At 39.9% G+C, this 23,115-nt stretch overlaps 1 protein-coding gene across 2 annotated transcripts in view; it reads right to left on the minus strand.

Moving 5' to 3' along the window:
• LOC117250014 (FERM and PDZ domain-containing protein 4-like) overlaps positions 1-23,115 on the minus strand; it is a 68,750-nt gene that overhangs the window by 31,205 nt on the left and 14,430 nt on the right. The window contains exons 1-2 of one of the 2 annotated variants that reach the window (XM_033615948.2): positions 4,214-5,184; positions 2,888-3,010 (exon numbers count right to left, since the gene is read on the minus strand). In XM_033615948.2, the coding sequence (XP_033471839.2) occupies positions 2,888-3,010; positions 4,214-4,287 (197 nt within the window). In that variant the 5' untranslated portion in view covers positions 4,288-5,184. Of the gene's footprint in view, positions 1-2,887; positions 3,011-4,213; positions 5,185-23,115 lie in introns of those variants that run through there. The other variant, XM_033615949.2, reaches the window with a different exon arrangement.

Genomic DNA, 23,115 nt, shown 5'->3' on the forward strand with positions numbered 1-23,115 from the left:
ACAAACACAGCTTGACATGTGCCGAACTCCCGTTAAACACTTCTCACATGTGTTAATACAAACACAGCTGGACATGTGCCGAACTCACATTAAAAAACTACATGCTTTTGTCACTACAGACACAGCTGAACATGTTCCCAACTCTTGTTAAACAAAACAAACAACTTTTGTCGCTGCAAGAATACCTGGACATGTCCCAAACTCTCCTAAGAAAATACCAGCTTTTGTCACCACAGACAGCTGAAAAGGTTCCCAACTCTTGGTAAAAAATACCCACATTTGTCGCAACAAACACAGCTGGAAATGTCCCACATTCTTGTTAAAAATACCCACTTGTTTCGGTACAAACACGGTTGGACATGTCCCGAACTATTGCTAAAAAATACCCACTTTTGTCGCTACAATAACTGCTGGAAATGTCCTTAACTCTCGTAAAAAAAATACAGACTGAACTGAAATGGACAAATGTAATGTAACATATCCCCGGTTTGCAAAAAGGTACAATGCCAACATTATATTCTGGCGACTGGGCTGACTAAATACAGTCTAGCTGCACATATTTCAGGGATTTCAAACACACTGACACTTGAGTGGAGGACAGCATTCACAAACCTGCTGGATCATGTCAGGTAAGGTTAGGGGGGAGTTATCTGTCCAAAATAATCAAATCATCTACGGGGTTTACTCACTCTCGCTCTCTTTTGTCTTTCCTTCTCTGTCTCCCAGGAATCCATTTGTGACACTCAATCTGTGTCACCTCGTCTAACACCAACAGCTTTTCTCTGAGAACAAAGCCACATAACCAGAGCTGTCTCCCTTGTCATATTTGACCCTCCATCATGAGATGAACAGGAGGGGAGAATTTAATGGGGGAGTGGCAAAGAGGAGGAAATTGGCAGAAAAGACGAGGGATAAAAGCAAGAAAGGAAATGAAATGGTGGAGAGGAAAGAAGGAAATATAACAATGTATAGACAGGATGTATAGGAAGATATATGGTGTGGTAATAAGACGTGATGAAAGCATGTGATAAAACAGAAAAAGAAGTACAGAAGATAGTGGCAGGGGTGTTGAAAATGATCTTAGTGTGCCTAGTGTTGAATGTGTTACTTTATCAGTGCTGCATTTGTCCACTGAAACTCAGAAAACCAGCGTTGGGAAGGCAGAGACCAGGGGAAGGGAATTGATGTCAAGAGGTCAAAGCAAAGAGGAGGACAGAAGAAAAGGACATGTCAAAGAGAAAAAAGAGGAGCCAGGGGGAGGTCATATAGCAGTAAAGAGAGGGAATAGTAGGAAAATGGATGATGAAAAGTCAAACAGATGCGAGGGAAAGTGAGAAGTAGAAGAAATAAAATGTGGCGAAGAGCATAAAAAAAGACGAGGAAAGGTAATTGGAAAACAAGAGTACAAGCAGGAAAGGAAACAAACAAAGGAAAGGTACACATATGAATCCATTGTCAATTAACTCACAGTATAGTTTTACCACCGCATAAAGCAATTTGTACATCAAAACACCATGTCAATGAAGTTAATTGGATCACAGCTTATCAAAATCAGACACGTCTGCCTAACAGAGTCTGTTCCACTGCAGTAGCCAGATTCACTGTGCATAACATTCTGTATGCCAAGCCCTCGACGCCTCTCCAATTTGAGGATTTGCACATTTATCTGGTTGAAATGTACTTCCTGCATAACAGATTTACACAGACAACAGTCACTGCACACACACGTGGAATGCAAAACTACCTGAAAATGGCGACTTTTTTTTTGCTTTTGGAGAGGAAAGGGCAGGTTAAAACTTTTAAAACTTTTTTGATTTGAAACTGACTCCTTGTAGTATTCAAAAGCGTATCTCTTACGCCCAGATCAAACCAAAGATTCGCAGCTGTTTTCTGAACATTAGAACACAGCGATGTGAACTGGCCCGTCTAAGCTCCACTCAAGCTGGCTGATAGTGTCATCAGTGGTTGGTTTTAGGGTTAGTCAGCTGGACATGTCAGTTACAGTAGAAGCTTGCTGTGGCATTCTCTGACATGAGCCCTCCATCCATCCGGCTTTAGAAGTTTGATGAATACGGACGGTTATCATTCTCCAGTAGATCTTTATAATGAAACCATATGCATCTGTGTGGACTGTAATGATGATTGCACACCATCCAAACCTACATGAACCAACACACAGTCACTCCCGACTTGTTAAATACCGTCACTTGGTCTGTGGCATACGAGTCAAACTGTGACGCTCTACAAATCCCTCTAGGGCCAGTTTTGGATGCTCAAGGCTGGTGTGTCCGTTTCCGCTCATTAGGCTGCATCCGAACCAAATCCTGCACTGCCGAGGGTTTTGCGGGGGTGTAGAAGTGTCAATTAAATGGCACACTGTGGGGGAGTAAAGGGTGGAGACCAGCTACAGAAAGCCAATCTCCCCATCTCTGCAACTGAGTATTGGTCGTCGGTAAGTTGCCACAAAAGACACATGTGCACAGACACAACCGAGGTGAGTGCTCTTTGAGAGATGTGTATACATACTTTAGCTCTTCTTCTTTATTTAGTGACATAAATCACTAACCTTACATTGTCAGAATAAGTCAATGTTGACTTTTGCTTTCTACACGGGACACAAATAGTGGTCTCCTGGGTCAAAGTCCTGTGTCTGTTTGACTGATCCACCCTCCCACCTCATGACCTCCCTGGACTTTCCTGCTCTTTATACTACGTTGGTGGCTCAGAGCTTCTAATAATGATGCGTCCCAGTGTGTCTCATACAGACACTAAAAGGTTCCTGGGTACGTAGGTATGAGACGCTGAAGGCCACTTTGACCAAGCATCTGTATTTGACGAGTTGGGAGTAAGAACGCCCGGCCCAAACATGGTGTCATGCTGTACATACGTGGTGAGGCAGTCCCGTCCCTCCCTGGTGTTGTTCATGCTGTCCCAGTTGTATGGAGGCCCCTGCAGTCCACCCCAGGAGCCTGGGCCAGGGGGTGGCCAGCCCGACATTTTGTTCTTATGGCTGCAACATAAAGAATAAGAAAATCAGCATTTGATTGTTAGGTATTTTTGTAAGCGTTGTGTGGAATATATTAAAGACTCAGATTCTCAAGTAAAACCATTTGATTCCTATATAGTTTCAATCTAGTATCTTGGAGTCACCTCTAAGAAAACAAGCATTTAAAAACATTTAAACAAAACCACTGGATTAGACTTTCAATAGCTGCAACAAATCTGTAGATTGATTGGACTTTCATGCAGAGAGAAGATCCACAGAGAACAGAACTCATAAATAAACATCACAGCGCATGAACCTCCTGATTTATAATTTAAGAAAGGAATCAGAGGTGAATTGATGAATCTTTTTTTCTGTCCTCTCTGGATAAAAACACTCAGAGACGCTCCGGTTAGATCCCTCCCAGCCCAATTAGTGTGACCTCTTGTCTCTCTACGTGTGGCTTGCAGTGTGAGATAGCACTGCTTAGTGCAATCGACCGCAGTCAAATAACAGCTCATCGGGTCCGTAGATGGCCGATCGATGGCTTCGTGCACGGGCAAGCGCTGTGGTACTTGCTCTGCGAGATTGCGCGCGTGCGGCGAGGGAAGGCACTGATGTGACAGCTGGTTTGGTTATCGCAGATTACTCAAACAATGTCACAGAGGGTTTGGGGAAAATGTAGAGAGGCAGAGGGAGGAGACAGGGGTCCAATGTGTCACCTCAGCGTGAACTGTGCAAATAAAGTCCACCATCTAATGAAAATTGAAGAGACCACCCTCCTGAGTCATCCGGGCTGAGTTAAGTCTCACATGCTACAGTGACTAATCATGCACAGCTCATGAAACTCTCCACAGAAATAATCCCGAATGCAGTAAAAGATCATCAAGCCGGAGGAATAACACTGAATTCAATCATCTGTGCACTTCATTTTCATATTTGATTTATTTTGGAGAACGTTTCCTCCCACAGCCATAAACCGTGAGGACGGGTTTATTGTCCTGACCTCAAATCTACGACAGCGAGCTGATGCATAGCTACAGTAACAATGAATAGATTAATGGCATTGCAGTGCCAAGATCTAGACTGATACTCTGTTACACAGCATATTCTCCACTGTGTGACGTCACCCATCACAGCCTCAGCTCTTGGGCGTTTGCCATTCAAAAGCAAAGGCCCAGACTGATTCAGCTGTCGATACAAATTCTTAAAATAGAGGAAAGCGCGTACTAGATGAGGACGTCATCACCGTAGGAATCCAGCTGATCGATTCCCATATTGTGCTGCTGATGAGTTGAATACATCAGTCAGTCATGTCATAGCTTGCAGGGTGTGAAAAAGAAACTTGGCCTTAGATGAAAAGTGCAAAACAAGCTCCACTGGAGTGCAGTGAAGCTGCTGGTGAAAGCATCAGACCCTCTCAGTCATGCTGCGGATCAGATGTGTAGGAGAAAAAAAAGTTCACTAATGATACTCCAGTTGTCTCAAGAAACACACACATCTCCCATGCTTCCATTAACAGCAGCTGCAAAGACACTGAAACAAAAAAGAAGGCAATAGATCCATCTCAGCACTCTCGGGCTTTCGAGTTTAACTCCTCTTGATTCTGTTGCCACGCACGGATTCCAGTCAGACGCTCGTGCTTCTGCTGATCTTCAGTCATCCAAAAGAAAAACAGATCCACCGCCACTTCAGAATCCCAATCAGAGGCTCTTGTGCTCAAAATATACGGAGGCCGTGGCGTTAACGGCTGTGCGGATCTCCAGTGTGTAGCCAGACATTCATCTGTGTTTGTCATTGTGCTGCTGCCGAGAGCAGCTTTGGTCCAAACTGAACTAAACTGCCGTGGCCTCGCCTCCTTTATCCCATAATCCCTCTCATCACAGAGAAAACAAATCCATGCTGTGTGTGTGTGAGAGAGTATGAGTATTTGTGTATGAGAGAGAGAGAGAGAGAGAGAAAATGAGAGGGAGAGACAGTGTGTGTGCAACCATGCATGTACTGTGTATGTGAGTGTGTGTGGAGTAAGAGGCTTTTCAGAGAGCAGCAACGTGTGTGGAAACATCGCTCCATCTCTGAGCTGGAGCTACACAGCGGGAAGTGTTGAGACGAAACTGACTCTTAAAGATCACCTGGATGGCATTAATATTTCACTCTTCACTTTTGGGTTTCCTCCAGCTAAAAACAAGTCGTTCTTTTCATGTCAGAAGGAGACAGAAAAGGGCAAACGGCTCTGCCAGGAAGACAAAAGTTACAGTTGAGTGATATTGCCGTCGTCGGTGGCAAAAAATACTCTTTAAAAATGTAAGTCCTCATGGGTGAGTTATGAGACAATCGGCCCCTGGGCACAGACATGCCAAGGGCCCCACCACCTCTCCTATATAGAAGCAAGACACGCAGACATTGTGCTGGCTCCGCTTCTTTTTGTTTTTGTTTTGCGTCTCTTTATAGTTATCAGCACCTTTTATGGTTTTGCGTCTCAGTGATAATTTTGTTTCTTCTCATTGTTGTTTTGTGCTTTTTTGTAACTGTATTGTGTCTCTTTGAGGTCATTCTGTGTCTCTTAAGAGTGTATTTGTGTCTTTCTGTGTCTCTTTGTAGTCCAGTTGTAGTCCAGCTGAATCTCTTTGTAGTCTTTTTGTGAAGCTTTGGGGTATATCTGTGTCTTTTTTGGTCATTTTGTGTCTCTGTGGTTGTTTTGTATCTCTTTGTGGTCATTTTGTGTCTCTTAGAGATATATTTGTGTATCTTTGTGGTTGTTTTGTGCCTCTTTGTATTAATTTGTCTCTTTGTAGTTCCTTTGTGTGTCTTTGTTGTCATTTTGTGTCTCTTTGAAGTCCTTTTGTGTCTCTTTGATGTATAGACGTGTCTTTTTTGGTCATTTTATATCTCTTTGTAGTTCCTTTGCATCTCTCTGTAAATGCTGTGTCTCATTAGATCATTTTGTGTCTCTTTCAAGGTCAATTTGTGTCGCTTTGAAGTATATTTGCGTCTTTTTTTGTCATTTTGTGTCTTTTAGTAGTCGTTTTGTCTGTTTTTAGCTCATTTGCATGTCTTTATTGTCGTTTTGTGTCTCTTTAAAGGTCAGTTTGTGTCGCTGAGGTATGTTTGTGTATTTTTTGGTCATTTTGTAGTCGTTTTGTGTCTCTTTTTAGTTCCTTTGCATGCCTTTGTTATCGTTTTGTGTCTTTTAAAGGTCAATTTTTGTCTCTTTGTAGTCCGGTTCAATCTCTAGTCATTTTGTGAATCTTTGTATTCATTTTGTCTCTCTGTAGTTCCTTTGTGTGTCTTTGTTGTCATTTTGTGTCTCTTTGAAGTCCTTTTGTGTCTCTTTGATGTATAGACGTGTCTTTTTGGGTCATTTTATGTCTCTTTGTAGTTCCTTTGCATCTCTTTGTAAATGTTTTGTGTCTCATTAGATCATTTTGTGTCTCTTTGAGGTATGTTTGTGTGTTTTTTTTGGTCATCTTGTGTCTTTCTGTAGTGGTTTTGTGTCTCTTTTTCAGTTCCATCGCATGTCTTTGTTGTCGTTTTGTGTCTCTTTCAAGGTCAATTTGTGTCTCTGTGATTGTTTTGTATCTCTTTGTGGTCATTTTGTGTCTCTTAGAGATATATTTGTGTATCTTTGTGGTTGTTTTGTGCCTCTTTGTATTAATTTGTCTCTTTGTAGTTCCTTTGTGTGTCTTTGTTGTCATTTTGTGTCTCTTTGAAGTCCTTTTGTGTCTCTTTGATGTATAGACGTGTCTTTTTTGGTCATTTTATATCTCTTTGTAGTTCCTTTGCATCTCTTTGTAAATGCTGTGTCTCATTAGATCATTTTGTGTCTCTTTCAAGGTCAATTTGTGTCGCTTTGAAGTATATTTGTGTCTTTTTTTGTCATTTTGTGTCTTTTAGTAGTCGTTTTGTCTGTTTTTAGCTCATTTGCATGTCTTTATTGTCGTTTTGTGTCTCTTTAAAGGTCAGTTTGTGTCGCTGAGGTATGTTTGTGTATTTTTTGGTCATTTTGTAGTCGTTTTGTGTCTCTTTTTAGTTCCTTTGCATGCCTTTGTTATCGTTTTGTGTCTTTTAAAGGTCAATTTTTGTCTCTTTGTAGTCCGGTTCAATCTCTAGTCATTTTGTGAATCTTTGTATTCATTTTGTCTCTCTGTAGTTCCTTTGTGTGTCTTTGTTGTCGTTTTGTGTCTCTTTGAAGTCCTTTTGTGTCTCTTTGATGTATAGACGTGTCTTTTTGGGTCATTTTATGTCTCTTTGTAGTTCCTTTGCATCTCTTTGTAAATGTTTTGTGTCTCATTAGATCATTTTGTGTCTCTTTGAGGTATGTTTGTGTGTTTTTTTTGGTCATCTTGTGTCTTTCTGTAGTGGTTTTGTGTCTCTTTTTCAGTTCCATCGCATGTCTTTGTTGTCGTTTTGTGTCTCTTTCAAGGTCAATTTGTGTCTCTGTGATTGTTTTGTATCTCTTTGTGGTCATTTTGTGTCTCTTAGAGATATATTTGTGTATCTTTGTGGTTGTTTTGTGCCTCTTTGTATTAATTTGTCTCTTTGTAGTTCCTTTGTGTGTCTTTGTTGTCATTTTGTGTCTCTTTGAAGTCCTTTTGTGTCTCTTTGATGTATAGACGTGTCTTTTTTGGTCATTTTATATCTCTTTGTAGTTCCTTTGCATCTCTTTGTAAATGCTGTGTCTCATTAGATCATTTTGTGTCTCTTTCAAGGTCAATTTGTGTCTCTTTGAAGTATATTTGCGTCTTTTTTTGTCATTTTGTGTCTTTTAGTAGTCGTTTTGTCTGTTTTTAGCTCATTTGCGTGTCTTTATTGTCGTTTTGTGTCTCTTTAAAGGTCAGTTTGTGTCGCTGAGGTATGTTTGTGTATTTTTTGGTCATTTTGTAGTCGTTTTGTGTCTCTTTTTAGTTCCTTTGCATGCCTTTGTTATCGTTTTGTGTCTTTTAAAGGTCAATTTTTGTCTCTTTGTAGTCCGGTTCAATCTCTAGTCATTTTGTGAATCTTTGTATTCATTTTGTCTCTCTGTAGTTCCTTTGTGTGTCTTTGTTGTCGTTTTGTGTCTCTTTGAAGTCCTTTTGTGTCTCTTTGATGTATAGACGTGTCTTTTAGGGTCATTCTATGTCTCTTTGTAGTTCCTTTGCATCTCTTTGTAAATGTTTTGTGTCTCATTAGATCATTTTGTGTCTCTTTGAGGTATGTTTGTGTGTTTTTTTTGGTCATCTTGTGTCTTTCTGTAGTGGTTTTGTGTCTCTTTTTCAGTTCCATCGCATGTCTTTGTTGTCGTTTTGTGTCTCTTTCAAGGTCAATTTGTGTCTCTTTGAAGTATATTTGTGTCTTTTTTTGTCATTGTGTCTTTTAGTAGTTGTTTTGTCTCTTTTAAGTTCCTTTGCATGTGTTTGTTGTCGTTTTGTCTCTCTTTAAAGGTCAGTTTGTGTCTCTGTGGTATGTTTGTGTCTTTTTTTGTCATTATTTGTCTTTTTGTAGTCGTTTTGTGTCTCTTTTTAGTTCCTTTGCATGCCTTTGTTATTGTTTTGTGTCTCTTTAAAGGTCAATTTGTGTCTCTTTGTAGTCCAGTTGAATCTCTTTGTAGTCATTTTGTGAATCTTTGGGGTATATTTGTGTCTTGTTTTGGTCATTTTGCAGTTGTTTTGTATCTCTCTGTAGTTCCTTTGAATCTCTTTAAGGTCATTCTGTCTTTCTCAGAGGTATATTTGTGTATCTTTGTTTCTCTTTGTGGTTGTTTTGTGCCTCTTTGTATTCATTTTGTCTCTCTGTAGTTCCTTCGTGTGTCTTTGTTGTCATTTTGTGTCTCTTTGAAGTCCTTTTGTGTCTCTTTTATGTATAGACGTGTCTTTTTTGGTCATTTTATGTCTCTTTGTAGTTCCTTTGCATCTCTGTGTAAATGTTTTTTGTCTCATTAGATCATTTTGTGTCTCTTTGAGCTGTGTGTGTATTGTTGGTCGTTTTGTGTCTTTTTGTAGTCGTTTTGTGTCTCTTTTTAGTTCCTTTGCATGTGTTTGTTGTCATTTTGTGTCTCTATAAAGGTCAATTTTTGTCTCTTTGAAGGTCAGTTTGTATCTCTGAGGTATGTTTGCATCTTTTTTGGTCATTTTATGTCTCTTTGTGTTTCCTTTGCATCTCTTTGTAAATGTTTTGTGTCTCATTAGATCATTTTGTGTCTCTTTGAGGTATGTTTGTATGGTTTTTTTTTGGTCGTTTTGTGTCTTTTTGTAGTTGTTTTGTGTCTCTTTTTAGTTCCTTTGCATGTGTTTGTTATCGTTTTGTGTCTCTATATAGGTCAATTTGTGTCTCTTTGAAGGTCAATTTGTATCTCTGAGGTATGTTTGTGTCTTTTTTGGTCATTTTGTGTCTTTAGTAGTCATTTTGTGTCTCCTTTTAGTTCCTTTGCATGTCTGTGTTGTTGTTTTGTGTCTCTTTAAAGGTCAATTTGTGTCTCTTTGACGTATGTTTGTGTCTTCTTTTTTTTTTGGTCATTTTGTGTCTTTTAGTAGTCGTTTTGTCTCTTTTTAGTTCCTTTGCATGTGTTTGTTGTCGTTTTGTGTCTCTTTAAAGGTCAATTTGTGTCTCTGAGGTATGTTTGTGTCCTATTTGGTCGTTTTGTGTCTTTTTTGTAGAGGTTATGTGTCTCTTTTTAGTTCCTTCGCATGTGTTTGTTGTTGTTTTGTGTATCTTTGTGGCCATTTTTTGTCTCTTCTTGGTCCCTACCTGTTAATTTGAGTGAAATTTTACAAGTAATGACCAGGGGGGCCCTGACACAATGGGTCCCTGTGTCTGTCTGGTAGGCACATTCAGTAATCCATCCATGCTCCAAGCTGCTTTCTCTGAGCAAAACGAAGGGATTTACATGAGGATTCAAGCTCAAGCACTACTAAATTGCACTGAATGAGCACATGAAATCAAGTAACTGTGTTTACCTTTCATAACAGTGACAGACACACTAATTTTACAGCTGCATGTTTAAAGGGAAATCCTAAAAGCAGCATTGAAAACTACATCCTCAAACCTTTTTGCTGAAATGGTTCAGACTTCTTTCTCCTCCCTAAAAATTATTTCTAAAAGTGCAAAAGGTGACTGACTAAAGAATCTCTGAGTGGGAACTCACAAACATAAACAGATCACAACACCGTACATTCACACCATGAAAGTTGTCTCCTCGATGACCTATGCAGCAGAGTGTTTGTTTGACTGTTGTAGCACAAACTTTCTGTGTTGACATAAGGCCTTTCCACTGTTTTCCCTCTATTTTGATGCTTCGACATACCAGGAATCCTAATATATGTATTCCAAAGGTGCAGCAGGGTGCTTTGTTCTCAGGGTTGTTGAAAAGGCCACAGTAAAATACTTTTTTTTTCCCAAACTGATCAATCCATGTTCTTCTCCAAAACTTTCCCTCCAGGGATCAATTTTTCTCTGTCAACTACACTGCTCCTCAAAAGCTGAACTCCATAACACTAAATCAATTTTCCTTTGCTTGACGAAAATGTACTAAGAAGATCCATCTTTCAGGAAAGAGGCGGAGCAGAATTAAAGAAAATTTCTGATTGTAATGCTTTTTAAAATGTAGTAGCATGAGAAATATTAGGGCAGCATCGGGATGACACAATGGATGTAACATGTAAAGGCTTAATCAGAAAGGTTCTTTGCAAAGCAGGCAGAAACAATTGAGATTGTGATATATAATTGACTTAATAGATAGTTTTCACAGATTACATTTACAGCTAATAGATTAATTGATTTATTCTGACAAGGTGCTAGTATTAAGAGAGACTGCCTGTACAAGTACTGCTAAGCTTGTGCCTCTGCCTTCAAAGTTACCCTCCAGATACATTTTAAAGTGTGTAAAAAATCTCTGGAAATTCTGGATCTGGTCTTGGGCCCAGCCCACCACTGCTGTTTGTGCTAGACTGACCAATCAAAGAGCAGTGTGTATCTACATGGCCAGCGTTACAGGAAACATCGGAGGCATACACGTCTGAGCCTCAGTCAGACCAATGACAGGTGAGGTGTCTGTTGCGCACTGAAATCAGAGGCAATATATCCATGTACAACCATTCATATGATATCTTACAAAAGTGCACATACAACATTTTGTATGATACGGACAAATTACAGCCTCTACTGGTTGGGTTAGGCTGAGAAAAACATTCATATTTGGGTATCGTACTTAACGAAAAGTTGCATATTTAACGTAAAGCTAAAAAAGTTAGGTTTAGGAAAGTAAAGTTACATGGGTTAGGTTTAGAAATAAAAAGTTAGGAAAAGACACATGGTAAGCCATAGTCACGTTACATACTAAATATAAAGCTATGCACCTAACGTAATGTGACAATGTGACAACATACTTTAGAGTAACTCAGAGTTCACATGGTTTCACATGGGACAAACACCGGCCTCCCAGGGGAAAGTCCTGCGTTTGTTTGCCCATCCATCATCCCACCCTACCTCCTTACTTTCGGTCGCTATACTACGTCCTTCTTTACTCCCGTCAGCGCATTCGTCACAAGATCGCAGCCTTAACAATTACTTATATGCGAATCCTGGTACATTACTTTTCATAGGTATACATAAAAAAAGTACATGAGAACAGCTTGTTGAAGTAGGTAGCACAGCGTGAGTGGATCTGCTAGGATGTTACGGTGGGCTCACATTGGTCTGGTTTGCATCCAAAAAATGCACACTCCACCATGTTTGCTGCCAAAACTTTCACTATGATAAAGCTAACTCTGCCCTCTGTACTGGCCACTCTGCACTGGAGGTTTCAGGTGTTGTGCTGAAGTCTGTTCCCTCGTTGATATGTGTTTTCCATATTACACAGTTATTGGCTTTGGTTTGAATCCTAGATTTTAGGGAAGTGTACAGGCATCGCCCCACTCAGGACAGGAATGTAAAAACACCGTTTTGGTGACAAACTTTGCACAGATACAAGTCAGTATAGTCAAGGTCAAACAATTTAGGGGACATTACCAGAAGAATAACACATTTTTGAGTGGAGGTGGACTTGAAGTAATCAACAGAGCAGCATACTTTATTTCATGTCAGTGCTTTTGACTGAACTAGAATCTTAATGCTTGTTTTACTTGTAAATCCTCCCCTGCCTAATTGATTTGTTATTACTAGTTCCTCGTAGACTGCTGTAACAGATGTTCATTCTGTCTTTTCATTAGGTTGTTTATAACAAAAAAAAAAGACTGAGTTACTGTGATATTTTGCATGACAAGGTATGACCTCTTACATAAGCATAGTCACTGTGTGAGAGAAAAAGAGTTTCAGTCAGCCATTGTTTTCCATCTGAATATACCCCCCCCCCCAATCAGGAATAAACACCCATCCTTATTTAGCAACAGAGATGGTGGTTACTGGAGCTAGTCAGGTTTTTTTTTTTTTTTTTTTTGCTGCATCATATGTCAAGGCCTCCCTATCACAGAAAGCAATCGAGCCAGCTGGCACAGACCTCCCCGCTCAGGCACCACATGCTCCAGTCAGCAAGAACGCGCAGCCCCAAACATTGAGCTCCGGGTGCATCTCAACAAATGTTTCATTCCTCATACACTGCGGCTCTGACTCGGATTACTATCCAGTAAAGTAATCCATCACAGGGTTCAGCCAAGGTGATATCTATAGTACCACATACACATGAGCCTAATATGTAGTTGCCCATCACAGTAGATTATAATCCCCTTTTCTCTGACATTCATTACATTTTATCAGTAACCATGATGGCGTTTACAGAGAATTCTGCAACTAAAGATAACTAGAAATGGGTCTTTATGTCCAGTGATATTTGTAATCTTACAGGCACAAATGCATAATATGCTCATAAATTAATGTCCAGTGACTAGACGTGCAGCAACAGATGTGTCAGGTTGCTGGAATGAGTTCGCATTTTATCAATTCTGGTTCCCTCTTCTAATTGTCAAAGGGTTTTTTGAATGGTTTTTTGCTTAGATGCCTGAAATCAGGGCACAATCTTAAAGGGATACTTTCCTGATTTTCAACCATATCTGTGTCCCCGTTGAGTGTGTGTGGATAAATGATGTTAAGGTGTTCCCGGTGCCACAGGTCCAGCAGCTCCCTGTCCATCCACTGGGCCAAATCCACCAGATGACGCAAAATGTGTCATTGGTGACATGAAATAGCACATCTTGCAGATTTTTGCTCACAGTATGGATGGTGAGTTTGCGGTGCTGCCGACACAGGGGGAAGCCAAACACCATTCATCTGCACAAATTCCCCACATCGCAGTGACACACAGCTGGTTGAAAGTATGTAAAGTATTACTTTAAGATATCTTCATGTTTTGTTGTATGGCATAAAGCCACTTTTACTTGTCTTAAAAACGGCGGTTGCTAACAAGTGGCTTAATGAGACTACATAATCTCATCACGCCGAACACGGCTTGTTGAAGTGACGATGAAGTCATCTACACACAGTGTATTTTGTTTAGCCTAACGTTAGCTTCAAACTTTTGGCGGTAGTATTTATGCTTCAGAAATCCTAGACGTGGTTTTCATTTGTGAAGATTATCTTGAACAAAACGTCTTTGTATCATAAACTTTTATTTGCCACAGAGCTTATTTTCTGCCATTATCCAAAATCCAGTGGCCAATCCATTGACTTTATGTCAATGGGAACCAAAAAAAAAAAAAAAGAAAAGAAAAGGATCCCTGCACCACTCCGTACAATTGTGATTCCAAACCGGGCATTGTTCTAGCAAGACTAGCCACCTTTAGCTGCTATCAATTAGATGCACTGTAGCCTAATAGCCCTGATTTATGAGTAATTTCTAGCTTGGACTTTAGTCTGCCACTGAACCCTAACATTCATCAGCCTCTGACTGTTGCTTCAAATGAAAGTCAGGAGCAGGCAGGGATCTGAGTCACTGGGGCATTTCTGCGTTGATCTTTACCAACACACATTTTCAATTCAAAGAGTTTGAGTTGTAATTTAAACAAGATGCTGCAGTATTCCAAAGACCCCCCCCCCCCGGACTGAGGTCATTCAAAGGACTGTGTCTGCCAATGGCCTCGCTACATATTACTGCTCAGAGTGAAAATAATTTAGTTTGACCTTCCTTTTTTGAATAGCCCGCACACACACACACTCAACATGGGACATTAAATCTCATAAAAACCCTCAAGATCTTTATCAAGACTGACTGAATTTGCACAAAAAGCGAAGAGCTCTCCCAAGATGCTTTAGCCTACATAATGACAATACTTACTACAGCCAGTAGCGTAAAACCACCTCCCCCTGCCAATTCTTACCACTTTACACTCTACAGAACAAGTAGGGTAATTTAAGCAACTTTTTTTCTTGTCTTTTTAAAAGCTCAGCTGCTGAGTGTCCTGCATGGTGGAGCTGAGGACCCCTCTCAGCACATAAGGACATGTAGGTTAAGTGGTGGGTGGAGCGATGAAATATACATAGAAAATGCACATCAGGGTTTGGGTCACTTCTCTCTCAGTTTATTCATTCTAACATGTCAGCTGAGTCTGCAATAAATAGAAAAGTGTTCGTTCCCAGTCTTTCCTTTATACACTGATATAATGACTTAAGTGCTTTTGGAAATTCCACTGCAATCAAAGGTATTTCAGCTCCAGGGACTAAAGAGATGAGATGCAAAGAGACCTTACACTACTCAACATGCAAATCTCGGAAAACACATGAAGAACCGAAAAAAAACTTTCTGTAAAACTTTGCAATTAGCCTGAAGTAACTCTTAGCCTGCGTATTTCAAGTATCATCTTGTATCATCATCAGAATTAGCAACAGGCTCCTTTAAAAACTCTAGTTTAAAGGGCCAAAAAAAAGGATTATTACAAGGTGTTTTTTCTCCAGTTGTGGTTTAAAGATTCCATAATACACGACTGTAACTGACTTCAGTCCCATAAATAGCATGAGATAACAGTTTACGGTTTAATTGCACGTCACACTGAGCGATAATAAAATGCCAGCCGGAATCGGTGTCAGACAGGTGACATAAATTTTGAGTCATTCTGGACTGTGCGATGAATGCCTGGTGAATCATGGAGCTATGATGTAAATAGGAGAATAATGTAGGAGAAAAAAAATACAAGCAGACACCTCCACTCTCTCATGATTTAAAATGCAGCAAAAAAGCTTCGCGACAGCCCCAACAACAGATGTATACCAATGTGGTATCTATGCTTACAATGTATATCCTTTATTTAGCCAGAAAGGTCCTATTGAGATACAAGATGTCTTCTTTTGAGTGCATTCTTTCTTATTCACTGTGATATTCCAGCTTTTCTTTGCACGTGTGATCGTGAAATGAATATCTTTGTGTTTTGGACTCTTGGTTGGACAAAGGAAAATTTAAAGATGTAACATGGGCTCTGAGAAACGATAATGGACATATTTCTCCATTTTCTAAAATGATAAAAATGATAAATTTAGAAAATAATCATAAGGTTAAGTGATAATGAAAACCACTAGCTACAGCCATAGACTGTATAAGTGAAGTGGATGTAGCCACCGTGACATCACCCATTGGTTTGTGGATCATTCTGAAGCTTTGAGTTTGGCATGTTAGCCGTCGCTATTTTGGTATTTCGGAGCCAGAGGTGACCATTTTTCGATCGGAAGGACACACATCACTGTGCCTCTATCCTATTTGGCAGGTGGCTATGGTAGAGACTTGTCAATCGCAAGGTAGGCATACCCTTCTTTATCCTGTATTACTTTAAATTGGAGCATAATTCACAAAATTGACATCATGCTGTATTTAGGAAGAGGACTCATTCAAATTAGCTGAAAATTAGCTGTATTTCAAAATAAAGTGTGTGTCGTACAAACTTGAAACATTCGTACATCACTTGTGGTCCATTCCATTTTCAATCCGTGACCCACCAGATGGGAACCACTGGTTTAGAAGACAGAGGCTAGGTTATTAAAAACAAAAAAGGAAGTGGACCGAGGATTGATCCTTTTGGGACACCACACAAGATGTTTGCTTAAAGGTTAGGGGTACTTTTCAGTAGATACTGTTTTCTGTTTTTAAACTGCTCACGTACCATTGACAAACCTTAAAAGCCACAGGAGCTAATTTTTTTAAAAATGAAAAGAAAGGGGACCAAGGATGGACCCTTGTGGGATGCCATGGGACTCATTAGGAAAATGTTTACTGAGGTACATTTATGCTTCTGTCATTTCAACAACGCTGGGTTAATGTGTGGTGTAAGCACAAAAAAAATCACCTGGTTATGCTAAGGAAAAGATCATATTTTGGCTTAAGAAAACCACTTTTCGTGGCAGTATTCTGGCAGTTAACGCAGTGATGTCTCAGCAAACTACAACTGTTGTGCAATGGCACAATCCCCGGTGGAAAGACAGTGAAAGGTGGCTGAAAAATACCCCACGTTTGGTAACTAAAAACCCTCTGGAAAGGCAGCAATGACTCACTAAAAAAATCAACTGATTTTGTTGTTTGCTGGTCTCAAACAGTGGTCCGCAGCACACGCTATCCATCATCCCCTCCAATTCCTGATGACAAAGTCAGCTAAAATACAACATCACATTAGAAACGCAGACACTGTTTACATTTTTGTATGAAACATACAGATAAAATGTATTCTTAGTTTGGAGAATTGTACAATGCTAACATTTTCTTCTGGTAACTGGGCTGCAGATATAACTTGGTTGTGGACCTGTATCACGATATACTAATTATCAAGAGCACATAATGTGGCACAGTAACACAGATATATCTAAAGCTGAATTAACTGGATTTGTGCTGTTGTCAGTCAGACTCTCCAATCTGGCATTGATCTGTCACTTGAAATGAAATGAAATTCTAATTTGCTTCCGAAAGGAGCTTCTCTCCTCTTAGTCTTCCTCGTTATGCTCATTAATGTTCCAACTTAACGCACTCATAGCTCCTAGCAAGACAACTCCAGCCATCGCCTGATCTTCCTCTCATCCAGTCCTCATCCTTTTTGGTGGCTCTTTTCTCTCTTACTCACTCACTCTTTCTCCGTGACTTTGCGCAGCTCATAAATGAAACATCAGTGAACGTTGTTAAAAGTTGCCCTGGAAGTGCTCTTACTTTATATGGCTTTACTGTCTGAAGACAACATGCTTTGGCTCTCAGTGCCTTTCACATACACACAAACATGCGCATGAAAACGTGCACACACTTTCTGTTTATGTAACACTTGAACATTAGGCTCCATTCTGCATGCTCTCTGAACATCTTGCAGAGTGCAGATGTTTGCTAAACAAGCATAATGGGGTAAAAAAAAAAAGCAGAGCAGAGAAAATTGCAAGAGTTTCACAAAGTTGTTAATTTGCAAAAGAGGCTTTGGAAACACTTTGGAATACAAATATTCTTGAGAACAATCTCAGCAGGATAATGAATCCATCCATTCAGATGATTCCTGTGTCCTTTTCCAACTGTCCATTTGAAAGTGAAAGCGCTTCCACTTACCATTGAAAGACCACAATCAGATTTACATTCACAAATACCATGAGCAGCGCTAGGCCATCAAGACTTTGGACAAGAGCCATGGTTCGTAAAGCTAAAGCATTCAAGCTCCTGATGGCAAGCCTGATAATCAGACTTAACTGCTGTGTAGCTTCACTTTATCATTAAGTCTGACAATGTGTTCATTTTAGCCAATTTGTGTTTGCGAGGAGGGCTGTTTTGTTTGTTGTTCAAAATCAAGTAATTACAATGGAGTTGCAGATGCAAATTTGCACCATTGACCAAAATGCAAGATGTCTCAACAGTGCTGCAGACCTTTGAGGGATCCTTGGAAGAAGCTGTGTTGCCCTATTCGCTATTTTATGACCTTCTCTGTTGTAGCATAAACTATTCCACAAGAGAGGCAGTTATGAGACATGAGTTGATGGCACAAATGCTTGTCTTAAATGAACAATGTGAACTTAATGTCCCATTACATCATTGTCCTTTTAGGTAGCTTGTTAACTGTCAGTCAGGTAAGTGTCAGTTAGCAAGGTCGCTGACTCATGTCTACCATACACTAGAAGACTTTGAAAAGACTTTAACAGACTTTTGAGAGTATTTCCCATCCTGCTGCTGGTGGAAAACATTATGTCACACTTAGTTTAAGAAATATGACTTATTAACAATTCCTTATGTGCAAAAACACATAACCTAGATACACAAGATAAAAGGCATCATAAGACGACCGTCATCTTGTTAATTCGGCATCAATATGATCTATAAGACAAACTGCATTTGTGCACAGACGTCCATTTTGGATTTTTGTGCTGGCAGGTGAATTAGATCCACACTGATTTAAACCCCGACTCTTGCGTCACTCCACCAGTTTCTCCTCCTTTTCCACAGTCAGAGAGAACCAGGACCTTTTCATGTTCTTGCACCTCCCCAGACTCCCCTCCATGTTTACTGCCTACCCGGCTTGCTGCTTCTTCATTGGTGCTGGAGAGAGTGTAGCTGTATTTACATGAGCCAAAACTAAAAACGCACAATATGTTTCAATGTTTGATTTTGAGGAACATCAAGACAAGAAAAAGACCAACTTAAGACAGCTTGGATTGAGTTTAATGCCCCCTTTTTACCAAATGATCGAGATCATGTGAGCATGTTACAATTCTAGCAAACTCTTCATTGAATAAATGATATACAATGCAGAGAACAAAATGTCAGGGGGCATAAACCAGCTAGTGTTGAGATAAAAAGAAGGAGGGGGACTTCTTGGGACTAACTAGAGCTAGCATGCTCCCAGCTTGTTATCCTAGCTACAGTAGTTCACCACTAGCCCTCCAAGATGCCTCTGGTATGCCTCTTTTCATCACAATGTCAGCGTGCTCGATAAACACATGGTGAAAGCCTGCAATATTGGACTTGCTAAATTTTTGGGTTAGTTAAAATTAAAATGTAGGTAACTATCTTATTTTTTATTGGTGCCTTATGCGTACGGTTAAATGATCAATTCCTTCTGTAAAATAATGTTGGAAATATTGTCCTTTCGTTTTTTAATTCAACAAGCAATTTGTTGTATTTTACTGAAAGAAGCAGCAAGGCAGAACCGAGTACATGTTATCTGTTTATTTATTGCAACAACGCTATCACATATAGGATAATATCTTCATTTCCCGCGGCCTGAATCTGCCACCATTTTTCATAAAGTATCTTCAGGCTCTGTCACAGAGAGATTCTGTCTTCATTCCTAATTCCTCTGAAAACGTTCTGATTTGTTGTTTTTTTCAACCCCAGAAACAGCACAACACCAGAGCTATTTCATATATTATCTAGTATACACACACAGCATGCCATTAATGTGAAATGGGAGGCAAAAAAGCACTCAAGTTGAATATCTTAAAAGGTTATTAAATGTTTATTTTTACCCCGTCCTCTTGCATCTGTTCAGGCTACAACACTCCACCATATGCAATCATTTGTTTCCCCCCCATCAGCCACCGAGTTGCGAATGTCCATCGCCCATCAGCACTAACCGCAGAGGCAGTGACTCACCACTATTCTGCTGTTTTATGGTTGCGGGTAAATGTTGCATTTGTCATGTTGCACTGTGCTGCACTGTGCGCTATAAAGTCCCTCCCCTGAAAATTAACTGTCCTCTGAGATCATAATAGAGACTGAACTGTACTTGAGCTGATTAGTGGGATTTGCTTCTTTATATCCTCTGGAGATGAAACTCCTTACAAACACCGGCTGGTCTTAGTGATGTGGAAACATGCCAACGGCGTGCCATGATGGAATCAATTAAAAGCTCACATAAAAAGTTACTCCTTACAAAGACATCAAAGTAGGTGAGCGAGGGAGCTGCTTCATTGAGGCTCCCATTCAGCAGAGTTCAGGACTATGGACAGCTCCCCTTCTATTATACAGCACTGCTCAGGGTGGGAATACTGATTCTCAAGTCAGATCTTTCTATCTACTGAAACACACACAGTAATATGCAAGCAGGAAGATATGTCAGGGTTAGGTCAATAAGGACACAGTCAGCTACATCAATCACAGCTGTCCAGCTTGGTCAAACCTCCAGCCATGTCCCTATCACCTCAAACAAACAGCACATGAGAGCATCGGAAAAGACTTTTAAAGGCTTCAGCTCTATTTCTCCACTCATCTGCAATCATTCCTTCCTCTCCTTGTCGCTCTCTTTCTCACATACACAATCACACTGTGAGAGTACCAGACTAGAACTGGGCACACCCTGTCCGTTCCCAATGAGAAGATTTGAACTCTTCCTCAGGCTGCTGGCCAGACTCTTCACCGTGGCAAGACACACACCTACACACCTCTGCTCAGAGTCCTCATGCTGGCCTCACAACAAATGGTTTTTCAAGCTTTTTCACTGCTGCAGAGGAATTTCCAATGTCTGAATAAAATCAGCAGTTTTACCAGAGCTGTGGCGTGCCAGCATGATGTTGACTGTTTGGTGTAAAGTGGCAAAGTATCCTCATACAACAGTTCCTATGATATCTTACATACATCTGTTCATATGAAAATTAATAGCACCCAAAGAATGGCCCTTATGTACTGCACGTTAAGTAGCATACTTAACGTTTAGTTATGTAAGTTAGGGTTAGGCAAGTTACGCAGGATTGGTTTCAGAAAGTAAAGTTGGATAGATTAGGTTTAGGGGAAAAAAACATGGTTGGGTATTGTAACATAATGTACTTAGCGTAAAGTTCTGTACTAAACATAAAGTTACGTACCTAACTTAACGTACTTAACGTAAAGTTACCCAGGTTTAGGAAGAGAAACATGGTTGGGTGTCTTCACATACTGTACTTAGCGTAAAGTTCTGTACTAAACATAAAGTTACGTACCTAACTTAACGTACTTAACGTAAAGTTACCCAGGTTTAGGAAAAGAAACATGGTTGGGTGTCTTCACATACTGTACTTAGCGTAACGTTCTGTACTAAACATAAAGTTACGTACCTAACTTAAAGTACTTAATGTAAAGTTACCCAGGTTTAGGAAAAGAAACATGGTTGGGTGTCTTCACATACTGTACTTAGCGTAACGTTCTGTACTAAACATAAAGTTACGTACCTAACTTAAAGTACTTAACGTAAAGTTAGCCAGGTTTAAGAAAAGAAACATGGTTGGGTGTCTTCACATACTGTACTTAGCATAAAGTTACATAATGTAATGTTACACAGGTTAGGTTTTGAAAAGGAAACACGGTTGGGTGTTATCACATTATTACGCACTTAATGTAAATTTACGTACTCAACATAATGTACATAACAAAGTCACATTAAAAGGTTTAGGGAAAAGAAACATGGTTGGGCCTTGTCACATACTGTACTTAGTGTAAAGTTACGTACTTAATGTAAAGTTCTGTACTTAACATAACATACTTAGCGTTAAGTTACATAGGTTAGGTTTTAGAGAGTAAAGTTACGTTGGTTTGTATTAGCAAAAAAAAACACGGTTGGGCCTCAAATACTGTACTTACTGTAAAGGTAAGTACTCAACGTAAAGTTTTGTACTTTTGTACTACATAACATAACACACTTAACATAAAGTCACATAGGTCAGATTTAGGAAAAGAAATATGACTGGGCTTAGAGTAAAGTTACGTACTTAACGTAAAGGTCTGTACTTAACATACTTAACATCAAGTTACAAAGGTTAAGTTTCAGAGAGTAAAGTTACACAGGTTAGGTTTAGGAAAAAAACATGGTTGGGTGTTGTCACATACTGTACAAAGTGTAAAGTTCCGTACTAAACATAAAGTTACGTACTTAACTTGAAGTTTCGTACCTAACTTATCATACATAACGTGAAGTTACACAGGTAAGGTTTAGGAAAAGAAACATGATTGGGCCTTGTCACATACTGTACTTAGTCTAAAGTTACGCACTTAATGTAAAGTTCTGTGCTCAACATAATACTTAACGTAAAGTTACATCGGTTAGGTTTCAGAGTTACGTTGGTTTGGATAAGGAAAAAAAACATGGTTGGTTTGTCACATGCTGTACTTAGTGTCAAGTTCTGTGTTAAACATAAAGTTGTGTACTTAACTTAAAATTAAGTTCATAACTTAACATACATAATGTAAAGTTACAGATTACAGATTGTAAAGTTACAGCCTACAGATTTCAACCACCAGCAGAAATGAAAGGCGAATCCCACCGACTGTGGGTTGAACGGGGGTCACAGACACAGACAATAATGTGTTCCTGTCAAATACGGCGGCCATCGGCTTACCGGCGAGGAGAAGTTGGCTCCAATAATATCCTCTTCTTGGCGTGTGGACTGCCCAGAAGTACCTGAACAGCCGAGCCAGCCGAACACAGGCGTGTGATGCGTCAGAGGAGAAACGAGCCGTTCACGGCCCACAAACCTCACCGCACTGTTCTTTACTTATGAAGGGACTGTCAGGGGAGGAGGGTGGCTGGTTGATTCTTATTTTATTTTGATCCCCCCTATGTTCATCACTCATTGATGCTGTTTTTGAAGTATGAATAAGTCAATAAGTAATTTATTCCATTGAAATATCATTGATGTATTATAGAAAAGTGATTTATCTTTTTATAAATGACAAAAGGCACATCTGCCTCATTTTCGCTGTGGTATCGTGATACTACTCAGAACCATGATATTTTCACTGGTATCGTACAGTGGGAACCAATTTTGGTACCGTGACAACACTAATCTGGAGGGGGTTCATCTGCAAAAACTAATGAAAAACTAAACAACGATATTCGGTATTCAGTACTCGGTATTCGGCCAAGCGTTTAATATTATTCGGCTTCGGCTTCAACCACAAATTTTCATTTCGGTGCATCCCTATTAAGTACGACACGTTAAGTTACGTACTTAACACTATTTATACTTGTGTAAAGTCACATAGGTTAGATTTAGGAAAAGAAACATGGTTGGGCCTTGTCACATACTGTACTTACTGTAAAGGTAAGTACTTGTACTTAACTTAACATACATAGGTTAGGTTTCAGAAAGTGAGAGATGTCAGAGTGAGGGGGCTGCCTTGGTCAGGCACCCCGAGTGGTTGGGGGGTTTGGTGCCTTGCTCAAGGGCACCTCGGCAGTGCCCAGGAGGTGAACTGGCACCTCTCCATCCACTAGTCCACGCTCCATATTTGGTGCGGACGGGGACTTGACCAGGCG

This window comes from Epinephelus lanceolatus, chromosome 24 (assembly GCF_041903045.1).
Source record: "Epinephelus lanceolatus isolate andai-2023 chromosome 24, ASM4190304v1, whole genome shotgun sequence".
In the NCBI taxonomy this organism is placed as follows: domain Eukaryota; kingdom Metazoa; phylum Chordata; class Actinopteri; order Perciformes; family Serranidae; genus Epinephelus; species Epinephelus lanceolatus.